An 18459-nucleotide genomic window follows, 5' to 3' on the forward strand; every position below is an offset into this window, starting at 1 on the left:
CCTGTAGAAGGGCGACTCACTTTTTAATTAAAGTCCGAACACATCACATCTTCTTATTACATAACAATATATAACAGTCAGCTTCATTTTCAGAACAAAACGCTCCAAAGACAAGATGTTTTGATTGTGAAACACGTCATTGTCATAGCTACTATCGTTGTACGACATTTACAGATGATGACTCAATGACAGCTAAGCACTAGCATAAATTACTGAGCTGCTATCTTGGATTACTCAAAGTCTAACAACACTTAACTGACTCTTTAAGTAGGTGACTGGTATTTAAAACATCCACTTACTGTAAAATCCATTTTAGTAGTTAACCTCGAAATAAAAAATTCCATTTAACTGCTTTTTTAATAGTTTAACTGGTATTAAAATGTTAACCTTACCAGATATATATAATAATGTTCAACACCAAAACTCAACTAGAACTTCCACTTAAATGTCATTTTAAAAGTCTCTCTTGTACTTTAAACCTCTCCTGTACGTGCTGTAAACACACATTTAAGCCAGGTTAAAAGCCTTAATTGGCATCATCCATAACATCTAGAATCCATTTCTTCTTGCAGTAGGCTAATGTTTATGATTTATAGTTTAATTGAATAAGTGAGATTCATCACCATTGGCAGCACGCGGGACCGTAACCAGTGGCACACTAGGAATAAGTGTGCAAAAATATTTAAATTGTATTCTCGGGTCCTGAACGAGCCCGCCGGCAGAAGGAAGCCATGCACGCAACGCAGCGCAGAAGGATAACTTCTAGGCCCCGCTCTCTTTAACTCCAGTCGACTTTCTGCTGCTTTCCTCCATGGTGAAACGATCAGGGGTGTAGCACACTTCACTCATTGCAGTATAAGGAGCTGTACATGCCGCAGTTTTTGCGTGGCTGTGTCTTTAGTTGAAAGCCCAGTGGCGATCTGCTCATCTGTCATCGGAAATAATATGCTACACAGGGGCGGACTGGCCAACTGTGTGTTCTGGAGAATCACAGTACGTCCGGCCGTCAGCGAACCGAGCCCGGTCGCCAGCGGGCCGTTGACGACCGGGCTCGGTTCGCTGACGGCCGGTGTTGTGCCAAATTATGCACCACTGTCATGAAATGCCCCCCTTGTCACGGGAACGCGCATTTCTAAATGACACGTTTACACCTTAAAATGATGTTTAAAACGAAAAGTAAACGTTCAGGGTTTTTATTAATGGTAATTTTCAGACTGTGAGTTATTTAGTGGTAGCTCATATAGTCTTGATTCTTGTGGTTAAACTTTTCGCTCCGTATTTGATGGTAGTGGTGTTACGTCCTGTCTGTATACACGTGCTTTAAAATGTATTGTTTAATTTTACATATTTGTCATATAATAATCAAAATATATGTTTACAAATGTTACATAGTCTTTGTCAGCATATTTTTAAGGGGGGCATTTCATGACGGGGGTGCATAATTTGGCACAACACCGGCACCGCCCTTTATTTATTGAAATGTGTTTAAACGGCATCATGTACGTTGCGCTGACAGGCGACAGAGGTCCACAGCTTCCCCGCAGCGAGGCTCCCCCCGCCCTCCAGTTGACGAGCCCCCCCCCACCCCCCCAAATGGCACTTCATATCAAAAGGGTTGCCGACCCCTGCTCTATATCAACGCATAGCAACACATGAAAAGATACAGAAAACATTGGGTAAAGGTGTAAACAGATTGTTTTCTGTATACTTCACACCCTGCCATAAACTCAACACTTGACACATCAGGAAGTTCAAGGATCATCACAACTGCTAAGCCTTTAAACGGTGTGACCTGATGCCAAGTGTGTCAGCTCTCAGTGAGACGATCAGTGGTCCAATAGTAAAGTTAAACAGGTTAAAGATACCCCTACACATCAAAGTGTCATGAGGTCAAGCAAAGATGTGAAGGAGAACTTACAAGGATTTATGATTTTGCTTTTTACCCCCCATAATGTAGATGTAAGACATTCATATGTTCTTGAATCTTAAAAGGTTAACCCAGGCCTGAAGCTGTTTGTTTCACTTTGAGTAAGATGACAAACGGCAGTGTTTTTTTCAAATGTTGTCACAACAAGCCATACGTTGTAAAAGATGAGGCGGTGCCATCGTAAAAAATAAATAAAAAATAAATAAAAAATAAATAACGCTCAATAAACCTTTGCTCTGTGTGCCTGTTTTTGGCTCACCATCTGACTCCCATAAAGTCCCCATGGTCATCCATACAGATGAAATCAAGCAGGGAGTTTCATACAATTACTTGGGTGTAATGATTGACCATATATCGTACCGTATCGTACAGTAAATGTAGCCATATCACGTGCAATGTGATGGAGCGCTAGCCAATAGAAGTGTTACACAGTGATGTCTTTATGTTACAGAAGTAAACAAAGGAGACAAATATTTTAATTCGATAAATTAATTCGACAGCAGAATCAGAAATACCTAAATAGGTAAAGTTTTAGAATATTAGAATAAAAATATGAAATAAATATATATATTTTAAAGTGAAGAAAAAGGAGAAAAACACAAGTAGTAGTACAACAGAAAATGAAGTTATCAAGTACTTTTCACTTTTGGTAAAGAGTATTTTGTTGGCACTACTTTATGCATTCCACTTGAATTGAGTTTGCAGTGTGGTGGTGATGCAACCTCAACTTCCACTGAACACAACTATAGATAACAGCATAACGTGTACATAAAAAGAGTGTGTGTGTGTGTGTGTGTGTGTGTGTGTGTGTGTGGGTGTGTGTGTTGAACTTTGTGCTCGGGTTATTACCAGTTAGAGTTAATCCAGGAGGATCTTTCAGCAGAGCGATTCCTCTGACTTTACTCTGAGCAGCTGCTGCATGAAGCCAGTAATCTGAAACAAACGGAGCTTAAGTTTGACTTTATTAGTGGTTTTTCAGTTTCTGAGAGGCAGCCATGATTAGCCGTAACTTTAAGAACGTGCTGGTGGTCTCTGTCGGGTTTCTCTCACTTTTCACGGCTTATGGAGGCCTGCAGAGTTTACAGGTAAGTCGAGAAGTGTATTATTTATTAAACAGAGTTGTGATTTATTGTCCATTGAAAATGACACACAGTGGGAGTTAGTATCATAGGTTGCAAGAGGAATAAATAACAGAGGCACTTTTTGCATAGGTAAGGTAAGTTTATTTAAATAGCACAATACATACGCATAATGGAATAACAGGTTCATAAAAAACATGCATAAAAGAGATACAGAATAGTTTAAAAACAACATTGTAAATACGGTAGGTGATAAAACAAGTTAAAATACCTCTGGGTATGCAGCTGTAAAAAGTAGTGTGACTTAAAAGAACTCAGCGTTGGTGAAGACCTCAGGTTTGTTCCATTTGTGGGGAGCACCATAACAAACTAAAAGCAGCTTCAGTGTGTTTGGTTCTGACCCCCGATGATCTCAGAGCTCTGGGTCGTAACAGAGAAGCATGTCCGACATATATTGGGGTCCCAAACCATTTAATGCTTTATAAGTTAGCAATACAATTTAAACATCGATTCTGTAAGCTACTGGTAGCCAGTGCAGAGATCTGAGAACTGGGATGATGTGTTCTACTCTTTTTGTTTTGGTCAGAACTCTGGCAGCGGCGTTCTGGATTAGTTGAAGTTGTTCAAGCGATTTTTGACTGAGACCTGTAAATACACTGTTACAGTAATGAAGCCTGCAAGAACAAATGCATGAACTCGTTTTTCAAGGTCTTGTTGAGACCTGAATGTTCTAAGTCTGGCTATGTTTTTCAGTTGATAGTATGTTGATTTAGTCATTGTGTTAATGTGGGATTTGGAATTGAGGTCGGGGTCCAGAACTACGCCTAGATGTCTCACCTTTTCCGATGTATTTAGCAGTAGGGCTTCTAGTTTAGCGCTTATTGTACTTCAGCCCGTTCCTCCCTTTTGGCAGCAAAGATTATTGTCTGTTGTTTTTGTTTAATTGTAGGACATGTTTGCTCATCCAGCTGCTGATTTGTTCCATGCAGTTGGTGAGGGGTTGTAATGGTCCGTAGTCAACAGGCTTTATTGTGATGTATACAGTAACTGAGTGTCATCGGCATAATTGTGGTACGACCTTTTGTTTACTTTTAGGATCTGGCCTAGTGGAAGCATGTTGAATATGTTGAATAGAATTGGACCAAGAATCGACCCACATGTCATGGCTGTTTGTACCAACAGACACAAAAAAGTCCTTGTCCTGCAGATACGATTTGAACCAATTAAGTGCTTTGCCAGATAAACCAACACAGTTTTCAAGTCTGTCCAGTAATATTTTGTGGTCCACCGTGTCAAAGGCGGCACTGCTTAAAGTTTCATTGACAGCAAAACTGATGTTAACGGTTTCTTTTCGTCTATACTTCAATACAGTTTGCAGTGGCAGGAACAGAAAACCTGTGAGACTGTCTGTGAGGATAAACTGTACACTAGAATGACTATACTATATAGAGTTGTAAAATATCCCGTGCCCTTAAAATAGTATTTAGCATTATACCCTTACAGTAAGTCCAGAAAAGCATTCAACAACCTGCCATTATATAGTGCACACGTACTGATTATCAAAACGTGTATTTTAATAATTGACAGTAAAGTGATTGCCTGGATTGATTGTTTGCCGTTTTAGGTTTTATAATCCCCTAATGCAAGAAAGAAATACACCTATAGTCAGGATGCAACTTCTGGCAGCATTTCTGAACAAGAAAAGTCAAAGAGTTTCAGAACAAAATAAAAACAAACTGTTTTTGCACGAGGCCATTTCTCCAAAGCTGTTCTGAACCCGGGGGGCGACCCCAGAGGAGAGAACACGTCTCAGGGGTCGCCAGATGGTTGTGGAGAAAAATAAAACATTGAAAATAAAATAACAATATTTTGGAAAGGGAAATGGGACCTACAGTTATCATGTGCCAAAAATATTTAAAGAACAACAAATATTTGACAACTTGCCATAATGCAGAGCTCTCCACTGTATGTGCAGACAGTTTAAAGAGGTCCTATTATGCTTTTGGAGTTTTCCCTTTCCTGTAGTGTAGTATATAGGTTTTAGTGCATGTAAATGGTCTGCAGAGGCTAAAATCCCTGTGTTCCCTCCAGAAACGCCTCCATTGGACTCCTTTGTTTACTCCCGGAACATAGTGACATCACTACGTAACACTCACGCTCCTATTGGCTAGCGTTCCAACACATTGTACCTGATAAGCTAAGGGGCGGGACATCTTTAAGCAGGTTGACCAATCACAACAGAGCCGGGCAGCTCACCAATCAGAGCAGACTGGGCTCTGGTTTCAGACAGAGGGTGAAAAGAGGTGCTGCAGAAAAATAAAGAGCTTTTTGAACATTAAAGCATGGAGACACTACATACTGATATACACCTGAACATCAGCAGGAGAGGACTCTTTAAAGTAGAGACACTACATACTGATATACACCTGAACATCAGCAGGAGAGGACTCTTTAAAGTAGAGACACTACATACTGATATACACATGAACATATGCAGGAGAGGACTCTTTAAAGTAGAGACACTACATACTGATATACACCTGAACTTCAGCAGGAGAGGACTCTTTAAAGTAGAGACACTACATACTGATATACACCTGAACATCAGCAGGAGAGGACTCTTTAAAGTAGAGACACTACATACTGATATACACATGAACATATGCAGGAGAGGACTCTTTAAAGTAGAGACACTACATACTGATATACACCTGAACTTCAGCAGGAGAGGACTCTTTAAAGTAGAGACACTACATACTGATATACACCTGAACATCAGCAGGAGAGGACTCTTTAAAGTAGAGACACTACATACTGATATACACCTGAACATCAGCAGGAGAGGACTCTTTAAAGTAGAGACACTACATACTGATATACACCTGCACATCAGCAGGAGAGGACTCTTTAAAGTAGAGACACTACATACTGATATACACCTGCACATCAGCAGGAGAGGACTCTTTAAAGTAGAGACACTACATACTGATATATGAACCTGAAAATTAGCATCATATGTCCTCTTTAAGAGCGATCAATGTGTTGCAGCTGTATTTTCTTCAAGTCACTTTTCATATAACAAAGTGATAGATATATGTGTAAAAAGGGCAAATTTTTTAATGTAAACACTCTCAGAATATAATGACACTGTAATGTCTTTAAACATCTCTACTTGCTTATGAAGGAATGCAATCGCCAAAAGAAGGACTCAAAATAGAACTTAAATATAGTATTTTGGGAAATACGCATGTTTCATTAATGAAGGGAAGAATACAATTTAGATCATAATAAGAAAATAGATTACCAGATTTATTTTTGTTTCACTTGCCTCTCAGGACTTCCGTAGATTGGACATTGTGAGAAAAATAAAGAGCTTTTTGAACATTAAAGCATGGAGACATGTCACATAGAGGCAACACATACAAATATGAACCTGAAAATGAGCATCATGTGTTCCCTTTAAGAGCCATCAATGTGTTAAGAGCTTTTCTTGGCGGTCGTGCCTCTGAAGTGTTGAAGTGCTCTAACAGAGTTGTGTGTGTCTGTGTGTGCAGAGCAGTCTGAATGCGGAGCAGGGGATGGGCGTGGCGTCTCTGAGCGTCATCTACGCCTCCATCATCGTCTCCTCCATGTTCCTGCCTCACATCATGATCAAAAACCTGGGCTGTAAATGGACCGTCGTGGCGGGCATGGCCTGCTACGTCTCCTACTCCTTTGGAAACCTCTACCCCGGATGGTAATCAATAATACTACACTCACTAATAAAAGACACAAAAGCGGTGTTGATACCTGGCCGATTCTTTCTATCAAAAACCGTTAATAACACATTTGTTTGGATGCACTTTGATTATCCCAGCAATGTAAAAAACACCACGCTCAAATAAATATCCGTAGAGTTGCAAGGAATTGTAATAAAAAAAAATACAAATTGTACTCCAAATCCAATTATTAGTTGGTTTCCTTCTTAAATAGTTTACAACTAATCAACTGCTCAATTCATTCTTGCAGCTTTGAGTTTTTTAATTCCCTAAAGAAAGAAATACACATCCCTAAACATGATTCAGTCATCCAAAACTACAACTTTTAGAAGCATTTTTTAATTGATCAGCACCATTCAAACATTTGAAGTTAAATTCAAAGGTGCATCGTTTGTGCAAAAGTTACATTCTGGGAGTATTCATGTAGAAATATGTATATAATTTAAGTTTAAAATAAAATACAGCCTATACTTTGATGACAATTGTTGACAGATAAGGCTTAAGGCAAGATCCAATGATTTTGGCCGTTATCGAACCCTACGATTATTATTATTTGTATGAGTTTTTTTATTTATGTATTCATTTAATTATCAATTCATTCATTTTTTCAAGTATTTTTCATTTTTGTATTATGTGTTTTATTTTATTTTTTATCTTGCCTTTCATTCATGTCATTTTTAAGATATTTTAGGGGGATTTAATGCAAAAGAAAATACCTGTTTCGTTGAACTTATACTGCCTGTAAAGAAACTAGTCTGTAGTATGAGCAAAGAACATGTATGGAGCTACCAAAAGGAAAAAAACAACTGTACATTTTCTTATAATTAATAATAATTCAGGGTGTCCGCGGGGTCTTAAAAAGTATTAAAAGTTGATAAATCAATTTAGTAAAAATGAAGGCTATTAAAAAGTATTAAACGGCATTTTCCAAGGTATTACATTTTGTAGCTTGTTTCCAATAAGTATATAAATTGTCCAAAGAGGTTGTATTCTACAGTCTGCCTGAATGTAATCATTGCGTAGGTGTGTAGTGTGATTCTGTGTAGTTTATTTATGGCATCCCGTTGGATTTGACGTCATCTGAACAGGACATCGCACGCTCACTGCTTGATAGCGCGAAGGTCCGTTTACGCCAGTTGTTAAACAACATCGTTATGGGGAAATGCAAGTTTGCGTCCAAATGGTTGGAAGATAAGGAGGAAGGACAATCAATACTGTATATAGTAAATGTGAGGTGAAGTGTGTCGCCAAGGTAACCAGTTAAAACTCAAAGTGGCCATGAGGTCTTAAAATGTATGGAAAGGGTCTTAAAAAAGGTCTTAAAAGGTCTTACATTTGACTTCAGGATTCCTGCATATACCCTGTAATAATAATGATATTTTCTTTGATGAAGTATTTCTGCTCTCTCTCTCAGGTACACCCTCATCCCCACCTCAGCAGTTCTGGGTTTGGGGGGGGCTCCTTTATGGTCGGCTAAATGCACGTACCTGACCATCGCCGGGAACGCTCAGGCGGCTAAAGACGGGAAGAAAGGCTCCGACGTCATCAACCAGTACTTCGGCATCTTCTTCTTCATCTTCCAGTCGTCAGCGGTGTGGGGGAACCTCATGTCGTCACTCATCTTCGGACAGGACGGCAACATCGGTAGGAGAAGCCCTGGAAGGGAATAACATACAGGAGACATTAGTGATAAATGTAGGGACATAATAATTATAAAAGTAGTAATATTCTAATGTTTTATATGGAAGTCATTTTTGTATTATTATTTTATCATGTTTTCTTTTATCATTTTGTTAATTATTATAATTTACTCTTCTTTATCGTACTGTGCCTCATGATATAATATTTTCTAAAAAAGCTATACTTTTGATACTTCAAGTATATTTGACTGATAACACTTCAGTTTACCATCACTTTGTAACACTCGCGCTTCTATTGGCTAGCGCTCCAACACATTGTACGTGAACTACATTTGTATACTTTAAAGAGTCCTCTCCTGCTGATGTTCAGGTGTATATCAGTATATAGTGTCTCTACTTTAAAGAGTCCTCTCCTGCTGATGTTCAGGTGTATATCAGTATGTAGTGTCTCTACTTTAAAGAGTCCTCTCCTGCTGATGTTCAGGTGTATATCAGTATGTAGTGTCTCTACTTTAAAGAGTCCTCTCCTGCTGATGTTCAGGTGTATATCAGTATGTAGTGTCTCTACTTTAAAGAGTCCTCTCCTGCTGATGTTCAGGTGTATATCAGTATGTAGTGTCTCTACTTTAAAGAGTCCTCTCCTGCTGATGTTCAGGTGTATATCAGTATGTAGTGTCTCTACTTTAAAGAGTCCTCTCCTGCTGATGTTCAGGTGTATATCAGTATTTATTACATGGCTTAGTTGAATACTCGATTCTGATTGGTCAATTCAGAACATGTGACACGTTGTTAATCCAGAACAGACAGACCGCTGTCAAGGATTTATTGACCGTTGTTAAGGACGCTCACATCTGCACAAACAAGTCCGGTCGATTGAACTGTATACAGTTTGGCTCTATCAGTTCTAACTGACAAGACAAGAGCGACAAGAAAACAGCGGAGAAGTAACGGGCAGAAACCTTCCTTTTTACGCAGCGGTCCAGACATAGACATCAAACGGCGACACATATTCAGTTGCCAGTTACTTTGGCATTAGGGCAGGGATATCTAGATACTTTCCAAGGTTTGACATAATGAATTGTGCTACTTTTAAAGCAAGCAACGATGTTTTCAAATCTGTAATCAAAAAGCTCCGCCTTCCTGCCGTTGCTACGTTTTTCAAACGGTAACAACGGACTATTTTCCTCAGCGGATGCATGTCAATTTAAATCAATACATATACAACTATTTTTTAAATCAATAAAATCATTTTCTAAATCCATAAAAGCATTTCAATTAATAGTGGGAGTCATATCATTACTTTGTTGAGAATGTGGCCATGTAATAAGCGGGATAATGTGCAGCGACGCGGTCATTATGGGGAAAAGAACACCGACAGGCTGATCAGGAGCCCGACGCGAAGCGGAGGGATCTAGATCTATCCCTTACTTATTACATGGTTTAGTTGAATTCTCGATTCTGATTGGTCAATTCAGAACACGTGACACGTTGTTAATCCAGAACAGACAGACCGCTGTCAAGAACTTATTCATGCAGATCTAGATCCCTCCGCTTCGCGTCGGGCTCCTGATCAGCCTGTCGGTGTTCTTTTCCCCATAATGACCGCGTCGCTGCACATTATCCCTTACGTAGTGTCTGTACTTTACAAAAACCTATACAACACATTACAGGAAAGGAAAAACCCCAAAAGGAATAATAGGGCCCCTTTAATTACAGTACAAGAGTAAATGCACTTACTTCCTGTGCTTAGCTGATGATGCTGCAAAAACTGGGCAAAGTCTAAGTGCTGACCGACCACTTATTTTTTAATGGCTTTAATTTAAAGAGACTAGGTGTGTGTGAGCTCTGAGTGGATGATGTTACCTTTGTCAGTTTATCATTTTATTGCTGTTAACGCTTCCCAGTTTATCAGCTCACATGACGTCAGGGGCATTTCTCAGAAGAACACCACAAAGATTTTTAATTCTTATTCTATTTCCGGTGCTCAATTTGTTCTATAGGCTATAGATTATCTAGCTTACATATAACATACATTTGTACTGAAGCCCTGAGAGAACAGCAAGAACAATACATCCTTATTTCTAAGACTGTGTTTATTTTACTCAATATAATACATGTCTTGTTTCTTTTATTATCAGTGTTTCCGCTTTGAAAGTTGCATTTTATAACAAAGAAACATGCGGTAATATTTATTTATAATAATTAACAATACACTGTTAACTGAACTAGATAACTGATGGGTATATATACAAACATGTCTCTTAAGATATTCATATTTTTAAGTATTCTTTTTGTGTAATGAAATGGATGCATATCATTGTCTTTAAAAGGGTCTACATACATTTTTATTTTCTCATTTAAACTCATATCGTTGGTTCTATGAGCTATTGACATTTTTTTCCCCTAGATGTTACACACTTAAAAGTAAAAATACACCCACTAGTTGGCTTCGGCTTCTTTCTTTGTTCGTGTTCTTGGTGAAGAGCGCTCTGAATGTAAATGTGTGTGTGTTTCCTGTCAGCGATCATCCCGGAGGAGCAGCTGCAGGCGTGCGGAGCGGCAGACTGCAGCCTGAACCTGAACATGAACACCACCTCCACCCGGCCCGCGCAGGAGCTGGTGTGGACGCTCGTCGGATGCTACATTGGTAACTTTTACTATCAGGGGCTATATATTATTTGAAGGCATGTTTGGGCACTGGGTGTAATTGTATATATATATATTGGAGAGACAATGGCAAGCAGATTTAGCTTTTATTCATTTCTGGAGGAGATCAAAAAACAATTCTTACTAGTAATAATGTTTATTTCTGATATCAAAAATATAATTTTAACTAGTTAGAATGCAAATTCTTGATATCAGAAATGCGATTTTAAAAAGTTGTAATGTGTATTTTTGATATCAGACATTCAATTGTAACTAGTTGTAATGTGTAATCTTGATATCAGAAATGCGATTTTAACTAGTGAGATTTGCATCGTTTTTCTCATTCATTTCAATCAATTTCTGATATCAGTAATTCAATAATTCAATTGTTACTAGTTACATTTTAACTACTAACAATTAGTAAAAATACCAATTTCTGATAACAAGAATTACATTTCAACTAGTCGAAATGCCAATTGTTGATATCAGAAATACAATTTGAGCTAGTTCAAAATCCTTTTTTTGATATCAGGAATTTAATTGAAACTAGTAAAATAAATAAAAATTGAATAATTGATTTAATTTTTGATATCAGAAATAAACATTATTACTAGTAAGAATTGAATTTTTGATATCCTCCAGAAATGAATAAAAGCTACATCGGCTTGCCATAGGAGACAGGTGGAGATGGGAGTAGAGCACTAGTAGGCACATGGTTTTTTACCAGGGTGATTCAAGCAAGAAAGAAAGAAAGCCATAGGGAAGGCTTAAAGGGGACCTATCATGCAAAATGCACTTTTGTACGTCTTTTATACATGAATATGTGTCCCCGGTGTGTCAGGGAACTCACCAAGTGTCAGAAAACACAACCCTCTCTCTTTTCCTCCATACCCAAATCTCTAAAAACGGGGCTGCAACGGATTTGATAAAAACTGATCCAGATTTGAAATGGTTCTGACGTCAGAAACAGGGAGCACCGCCTATATGGGCAACTCTCCACCTATCAGGGGAATGGGGGGTTGGGCCACGGCCACTGCCGCTCGAAAGCGCTGGAGATGCTGTAGTACATATGCCAGGACTGTAAGTGGCGCTGTAGTCTGCCACAAAAGCAGCGAAGAAGACTTCTCACAGAATCAGCCCTTGCAAAAACAGGGCTGGAAAAGAGCAAATAGAGCGAAATGAGGCATGGCTAAAATGCATGATCTGTTTGGTATTTTTAAAAAAAAACTTCACAGACATGTTTTATATAGGTATGGCCCTACAATATATTATTCAAATATAGCATGATAGGTCCACTTTAAGGAAAGTAAACCTGTTCATTGTACCTTTGTGATAGGAATAAAATGCACAGAACTGGCGATCTTGTCTGGACTTGGATCATTCCCTGCGTAAGATTCGCTATCTGGCGCCTCAGATATAAAAAGTGTGCAAATGTATTTAGTATCCTATCCATTTGAACATGTTTAATTGAAACATTTGAAAATAGATCACCAGATTTCTTTTTGTTTCACTTGCCTCTCACGACTTCCGTTGATTGGAAATTGTGTTGCAATTTCATATTATTAATTGGGTATATTTGTGCTGGATGGTCTTATAGCAGTGAAACCAAAAAGTAACATTTGACAAAATTCCCATAATCCTTATATTTTTGCTTTTATACCAGAAAAAAATAACCCTAAAAATCTTTTTAGGGTTGAAGTAGTACGCTGCTACGGACAGTCTTGCACTAATGTACATTCTCAAAGATATTTGCATACATATTGTTAATTATATATATTTGTTTTTGTATTCGGGACTGTGGAAAACGGTATGTCAATCTCTCTGTCTGTACACACAAACTGAAATATTGACAATAAAGTTGACTTTGACTAGTAAATTCACATTAAGTTTCTCTTTACCAAACCTTCCTTGTCTTGCTGTATTTTAGGCGTGGGGGTGCTGGCCATGATCATCGTGGCCGTGTTTCTGGACAACATCGACCGGGAGCAGTCGAGTCACTTCAGGGAGAACCGAGAGCCGTTCTCCAAGACGTTCCTCGCCACGTTTCGGCTGCTGAAGGACTGGAGGCTGCTGACCCTCATCCCGCTCACCATGTACAGCGGCTTCGAGCAGAGCTTCCTGTCCGGGGAGTACACCAAGGTGAGGAGGAAGACAACAAATAATACGAAACTGAGGGCCAAATTCATTTTATATGCTACGCAAATATGTTTTATTATCTTTGCTTTTAAATGACTGTTTCGTAAATTCACCTTACTGTCTTCTCTGTATCTGTGACACTATACTTGTATGCACTTGTCTTGTAACTCCTATATCACTAAATAAAAATAACCTGCTTTCTAAATCCATGTTTTGTGTTTCTCTGCAGAACTACGTGACGTGTGCGTTGGGCATCCATTACGTTGGATATGTGATGATGTGCTTCGGAGCCACTAATTCCGTTTGCTCGTTTTTATTTGGGAGACTCGCCCGGTACACAGGGAGAGCCGCTCTCCTCTTCTTTGGTAAATCCTCATATTTCAATGTTTGTTTCCTAGATTTCTCAGAGGGAAAAAATAGCCTTTTTAGCATTTTCTAGCTAAATAAAAAGGATATTTTTATTGTTTATTTAGCTTAAATTGTGGGAGATTTCTCACATGTCAACAATACAATAAGGAACACTTCATTTTATAGTTTGTTAGTTTGAGATACATACTTTGTACTTAACAGACCGGTGTTAAGAACTGCTCATACATGTGTAAAGTAGAAGTATAAATAAGCAACCTGTTCCTCAAATTTGTATTAAAGTATACTAACGTTATTCATCTGGATTTGTATCTTCATGGTTGATTGCAGCTTTTACATGTCGCTAAGGATAATAGTGTCAGCTAGAACAAATGTCATGTAACACTACAGCTCACATGCATATAATGATACAGAACATTTAGACTCAAAATGTGAAAATTGACTGAATAAACCTCTGATTTGTGTCTGTCTTCAGCTGCTTTGGCGAACTTCTCCTGCATCATCGCTCTGTTGTTCTGGAGGCCTCGTCCCGACCAGCTGCCCGTCTTCTTCGTGTTTCCCGCTCTGTGGGGGATGGCCGACGCTATCTGGCAAACTCAGACCAACGGTAAGAAACTCCTGTCAGTCTTAAAATGTTCGAAACACATTTATATTGAAAAGGGTCCGAAGATAAGCTTCCCTTTAGTCTTACCTGTCAGGAATAGTAGAGCAGGTGGACGCTTCTTCTTCTTCTTTTTCTTCTATTGTTTTATGGCGGTTGGCTTTTAGGTGCATTTACCGCCACCTTCTGAAATTGAGTGTGGATCAGCACGGTGTTAATCTAAACTCTTAATATACTTCCTGTCTTCTTTAAAAACCTAAATACTGCCCTGTATGCTATATCCCCTGAACTCCTTCTCAGAGTCTCTACTATATTTCATTCTGTTTGATTTCTGTTCAGTGCTTCCTTTAGTAATAGGCTATACGTTCATGATGGTTTTTGGGACATTGCAAAACCAGGTGGACTCAAAGGCAACAGGAGCTTTTACAGAAACAACTTAACGTCACAAGACTTAAATACAAACTGATCTGATGAGGAGATGATAAACAAGTGGCTGCAGGTTCAGGTGAAACTAATACATAAGTGAAGGGCCACGCTATCAAAAAAGGCGGGAAAAAGACAAAGGCAGGAAGTGAAGAGCAGACATGACACAAGGCGAATCTACTTTCAAAATAAAACGGGAAAGGGAGCCAGGATTCTGACACAGCACTTCTTTAACGTTATATAATTGAACCTTTCTGCATTAATAAGTTCACGTTAAATGACTAAACCTATGTTATATATTTTGTTGTGTTATGCATTTACATTCACATCAACATTTTCAAAACTAGAGAAATGTTACGCTGCGTTTAATTTGGTCATCTGTAACTGTCCCCTTTGAGCAAGCAGTTCAAATCAAAACTGCTAGAAAAATATTTGGGTACGGAGGAAAAGAGAGGGTTTTATTTTCTGACGCTGCGTGAGTTCCCCGACACACCGGGGACACATAGTTATGTATAAAAGACATAAAAAAGTGCATTTTGCATGATAGGTCCCCTTTAAAGTGGACCTATCATGCTATATTTGAATAATATAGTGTAGGACCATACCTATATAAGGCATATTTATAATTTTTTTTTTTCAAAATACCAAACAGATCATGCATTTTAGCCATGCCTCATTTTGCTCAATTTGACATTTTTTAGCTCTGTTTTTGCAAGGGCAGATTCTGTGAGAACAGCACCACCTACAGGCCTGGCATATGTACTACAGCGTCTCCAGCGCTTTCGAACGGCAATGTCCGTGGCTGTCTCCTCCTGATTGGTGGAGTTGGCCCAATAGCCGTAGCGCCACTGTCCTGACGTCAGGACAGTGTTCAAATCTGGATCAGTTTTTATCAGATCTGTTGCAGCCCCTTTTTTAGAGATTTGGGTATGGAGGAAAATAGAGAGGGTTGTGTTTTCTGACGCTGCGTGAGTTCCCCGACACACCGGGGATACATATTCATGTATAAAAGACATCAAAAAGTGCATTTTGCATGATAGGTCCCCTTTAAATTATAAGAGATACACCCTGAATAAAAGCTAGCAGTATACTGTCCACCAAGACTTTACCAGGTCTATTTGTTTTCAAGAGAAGACCTGTGTGTATAATTCCTCTCGCATTGAAATCCTCCCAAATGTTGAAGAAAATCTAAAAATTCCCACAAAGATCCCACACTAATTGAATTGTCATCAATCTCTGCTTTTGTTCTGTTTGAGAGCCCCCTAGTGGCAGAAAATTGGTTACCTTGGTTGGTGATTGGCTAATGGTTACACAAGCCAAAACATCGTGATGACATAAAGTGGCCAAAATCTGATCAGCTCATTTCCAGACAGGTTTTTATATAAATGGATCAGGACAAAAAGAGAGAGAATCTTTGTTCCTGAAACTTTCAGAGTCTCTTTCCACAGAGGGGACACATGTTGATGTAGAAGAGACATGAAAAAGAGGGGACACATGTTGATGTATAAAATATATGAACAAGTGGATTTTGCACAATAGGTGATCTTTTAGTTACATTTCTCTGCTTTCTGTCCCGCAGCTCTTTACGGGATCCTCTTTTCTCGGCACAAAGAGGCTGCGTTCGCTAACTACCGGATGTGGGAGTCCCTGGGTTTCGTTATCGCCTTCGCCTACAGCACCTTCCTGTGTCTGGAGACCAAACTGTACATCCTGCTGTCTGTCCTGGTGCTCACCGTCTTCACGTACCCCATCGTGGAGTATCACGAACGCAAACACCCAACACTGTCTATACAGGAGGCCGGACACCCGCCCCACAACAAGGAGGGCATCCACAACGACCAGGGAAAAATCATCGCCCAGACACAATTGTAGGGACAGATTTACTGGAGTTTTTGTTTGTTTTTTTGCACCCTGTTCTGGACAGTAAGATGGAAATTAAGGGCCTCACATGATGCCAAAACATTTCAAATTACCCTGAAAAACTAAGAGAGTTATGGAGGTTCAATCAGACACTGCACCCTGATTTTTACTGGTTCAGCCACCCTCCCTAAAAAAAACTCCTTTCCCGTTGTAGAAAAATTACAATACATTTCACAAAAGTAAAAAACCGTAAATATCTATTCTTGTATATTTGACTCAATGAGTGTTTATAGGTTTTTGTTGGTAAAATATATTTTGTTTTGTGTCTCATTTACCCGTGTTAAAACGCAGATTATGTACAGGTAAATGCGGGTAAAATAGAGGTTATATTAGTGGATCTTATTATTGCCTTTTTTTTAAGTGTTAAAGGGCTGTTTTACATTATCAGGATTTGTGCAATTATGAAACCAACACATTTTCTACTAAGCAGTATTGTTTTACATCTTTTTTTAATGTTACTGAACTGTAACTGAAAAGCATATACTGTAAATGTTGTTGATAAATGTTGAATAAATGTTTTACTATTTGTGTCAAAAGCAGTGGCGGCGCCAGAGATTTTCTTTTGGGGGTGCTGTGGGGTAGCTTGACGTTTCATAGAGGGTGCTCAAACATGTAGTTTCCCATTAAAGGGGACCTATCATGCAAAATGCACTTGTGTACGTCTTTTCTACATGAATATGTGTCCCCGGTGTTCCAGGGAACTCACCAAGTGTCAGAAAACACAACCCTCTCTATTTTCCTCCATACCCAAATCTCTAAAAAAAGGGGCTGCAACGGATCTGATAAAAACTGATCCAGATTTGAACACTGTCCTGACGTCAGGACGGTGGCACTACGGCTATTGGGCCAACTCCACCAATCAGGAGGAGGCAGCCACGGCATTGCCGTTCGAAAGCGCTGGAGACGCTGTAGTACATATGCCAGGCCAGTAGGTGGCGCTGTTCTCACAGAATCAGCCCTTGCAAAAACAGGGCTAAAAAATGTCAAATTGAGCAAAATGAGGCATGGCTAAAATGCATGATCTGTTTGGTATTTTGAAAGAAAAAAAAAGTATAAATATGTCTTATATAGGTATGATCCTACACTATATTATTCAAATATAGCATGATAGGTCCACTTTAAGGTACCGGGCGCTACAGTTGAATGTTCTACTGCAACACTCCCCACACGCACGCAAAATGAAGAGATCTATGGATACATCTCTCAACACCCATTTGAAACAGAACTGTAAACAGATTAACTTTTTCTTTATGGATATTTTATAAATCACTCTCCTTTTAAACTGTATTCTTGTTTTATTGTCATATAGTATTTCATACCTGTTTTTCATTTATGCTCTTATTTTTTAATAACTATAATGATCATATAAACGTGTGCCTCAGAAATACTTAATTACATTAATCGTGACCAAACCGTTTTGTGACACACTGAGATAACTTAGACTAAAGTTAACTATCTAAACCAGGGGTCGGCAACCCCTGGCACGCGTGCCAGCATTGGCACGCGGCACCGTAGCCAGTGGCACACTAGGAATAAGTCGAATAAGTGTGCAAAATATTTAAATTGTATTTTCGGATCCTGAACGAGACCGCCGCCAGAGCGCGTCTCCCCGTTACCTGCAGAAGGAAGCCATGCACGCAACGCAGCCCCGCTCTCTTTAACTCCAGGTGACTTTCTGCCGCTTTCCTCCGTGGTGCAGTGCTGATCGTTTCACCACGGAAGAAAGCACTTCACAAATTGCAGTACCCATAAGGAGCTTTACAAATGTCGCAGTTTTTGCGTGGCTGTGTGTGTCTTTAGTTGAAAGCCCAGTGGCGATCTGCTCATCTCTCATTGAAATAATATGCTACAAAGGGGCGGACTGGCCATCTGTGTGTTGAACTTTCCTGTCGGCTCCCAGACCGTAGTCGAGGAGGGCAGAAGCAACGAGCTTCAGGTTCAATAACCCACTTTAGCTTAAATG

The 18459-nt window shown here is 39.2% G+C and overlaps 1 protein-coding gene across 1 annotated transcript; it reads left to right on the top strand.

The window, feature by feature from the left end:
- The first annotated feature begins 2794 nt into the window (after positions 1–2794).
- On the top strand, positions 2795–17023 carry unc93a (unc-93 homolog A). Its single transcript, XM_034136268.1, has 8 exons — positions 2795–3012; positions 6561–6742; positions 8179–8408; positions 10926–11051; positions 12978–13189; positions 13416–13551; positions 14028–14159; positions 16156–17023. Exons 1-8 carry the CDS (start codon positions 2923–2925, stop codon positions 16446–16448), a joined length of 1401 nt encoding a protein of 466 aa, XP_033992159.1. The 5' UTR covers positions 2795–2922; the 3' UTR covers positions 16449–17023.
- The last annotated feature ends 1436 nt before the right edge of the window (positions 17024–18459 follow it).

This window comes from Trematomus bernacchii, unplaced genomic scaffold, assembly GCF_902827165.1.
Source record: "Trematomus bernacchii unplaced genomic scaffold, fTreBer1.1, whole genome shotgun sequence".
NCBI lineage: Eukaryota > Metazoa > Chordata > Actinopteri > Perciformes > Nototheniidae > Trematomus > Trematomus bernacchii.

Bases quoted from the DNA above. Each gene is read 5' to 3' on its own strand.
- unc93a (XM_034136268.1), top strand. From the start codon at position 2,923: ATGATTAGCCGTAACTTTAAGAACGTGCTGGTGGTCTCTGTCGGGTTT. The intron at 13,552-14,027 runs GTAAATCCTCAT...GTCTGTCTTCAG, and splicing joins AGCCGCTCTCCTCTTCTTTG to CTGCTTTGGCGAACTTCTCC. The intron at 14,160-16,155 runs GTAAGAAACTCC...TCTGTCCCGCAG, and splicing joins CTGGCAAACTCAGACCAACG to CTCTTTACGGGATCCTCTTT.